At 37.6% G+C, this 1,445-nt stretch overlaps 1 protein-coding gene across 1 annotated transcript in view; it reads left to right on the plus strand.

The window, feature by feature from the left end:
* LOC106935196 (occludin-like) overlaps window positions 1-1,236 on the plus strand; it is a gene marked incomplete at its 3' end in the record, with an annotated part of 11,864 nt that extends 10,628 nt beyond the window's left edge. The window contains exon 4 of the mRNA XM_015015549.1: window positions 1,055-1,236. Coding sequence (XP_014871035.1) covers window positions 1,055-1,236 — 182 coding nt within the window. The remainder of the gene's footprint in view (window positions 1-1,054) is intronic.
* Window positions 1,237-1,445: the final 209 nt, after the last annotated feature.

A 1,445-nucleotide genomic window follows, 5' to 3' on the forward strand; every position in this document is an offset into this window, starting at 1 on the left:
TTAAAGAAAACGACCCCGCAGCTAAATAATGTTAACTCAAATGGCCTCCAGATTTTCTTAACAGTTTTAATGTTTGGTTAAGATAATGAACAGTCGTATACACCATGATATCCAAACAAATAAACGTACGTTAAGCAAACTATGTATATGAATCGATACTCTTGCGTAAATGGAAAAATAATGCCTCCATAAAAAATAGTCAAAAACATGATCATTTTAACATGGAACTTACCTTGTTATAATAAGCTCCAGACAAGACGCCTTACTGCTGCCTCCACTCCTCGGGCAAACATGTGACACAGTAGCGAAACAAGACTGCGTCGGCCGTGGGGCGGGGCTAATGACCGGGCCCAAATAATAAACCTCATGATAATTTAACCTTACAACATAGACATGCCCGCAACAGCGGAGCTAACAAGTTTCATCACCACAGAGAGCGACTATGTCATTCTGAAATCCATCTGACATGAAGTACAACAAACCAAGAGAAGAACAGAAACATCAGGCTACTGGTCACTAATGATGACCAGTAGCTGTCTGATACTGGTCAAATAGCTATGACTGTCTGATGTTGATTTCTAAATCAACACCAGACTGAGTGTTGATTTAGACTGTTGGAGTTAATTTAGAAATCAACACTGGACTGTATTGCTTTTTGTTTAACTCTTTGGAACTCTTTAGTGAGTGTTAGGGAAACTAACACTCATGTTGTTGAATTAACTCTGTATTTTTAATATACAACACTTGCACTGGAAATCTGACACTTCCGAATTTGCTGTGTACTTTCTTTGCCAATACAAGTAAATTAAGCATTTCTTTAACTTGCAAATTTAGTTATGAACAAATCCAGGCTACATTCAGAATTATTCATCTTGTAAAAGGTTCAAGGATTTTATGTTGAAAATGTTTTTTTTTTTCCCAACTAACCCTTTAAGTATGCAGTGAGAGATTTGAGTCTTCAGATCTGAGCCTTATTTGGAGCATGACGGAATTGACTATGCTTGTAGCTAGATGTAATTTCAGCTCACTGATATTGGAAACTTTTGTCCTGCAGGCCATAGCAATTGTCTTGGGCTTTCTGGTCGTTGTTGGCCTCATCATCTTACTGGTGTTTGCTGTCAAGACTCGCTCACTGATCCACCGCTGGGGCCAAGACCGAATTCTCTGGGAGGAAGTGAAGATTAACTCTGCTCCCCACAACAGTGTTGGAGAGTGGGTAAGTAGGAATGGGATAGAGTTTGTTAATCTAAAAACAGATCACTTTACCTAAAATGTTATTTTCTGCTCAATTTTAACTGCAAACTCTTAGGAAATTTTTTTAAAAAGGTGAAAGGTTAGATAAGTTTTAATTGTAACCTGCTGGCTTTATTTCTTTGTGTATTGATGTAATACGATGTTGATATGTGTAACTCTTAAATAGTGATCAGGATCAATAGACACCTTCA

The sequence above is a fragment of the Poecilia latipinna genome, unplaced genomic scaffold (assembly GCF_001443285.1).
Source record: "Poecilia latipinna isolate Pla-1442-1.1 unplaced genomic scaffold, P_latipinna-1.0 Scaffold1925, whole genome shotgun sequence".
NCBI lineage: Eukaryota > Metazoa > Chordata > Actinopteri > Cyprinodontiformes > Poeciliidae > Poecilia > Poecilia latipinna.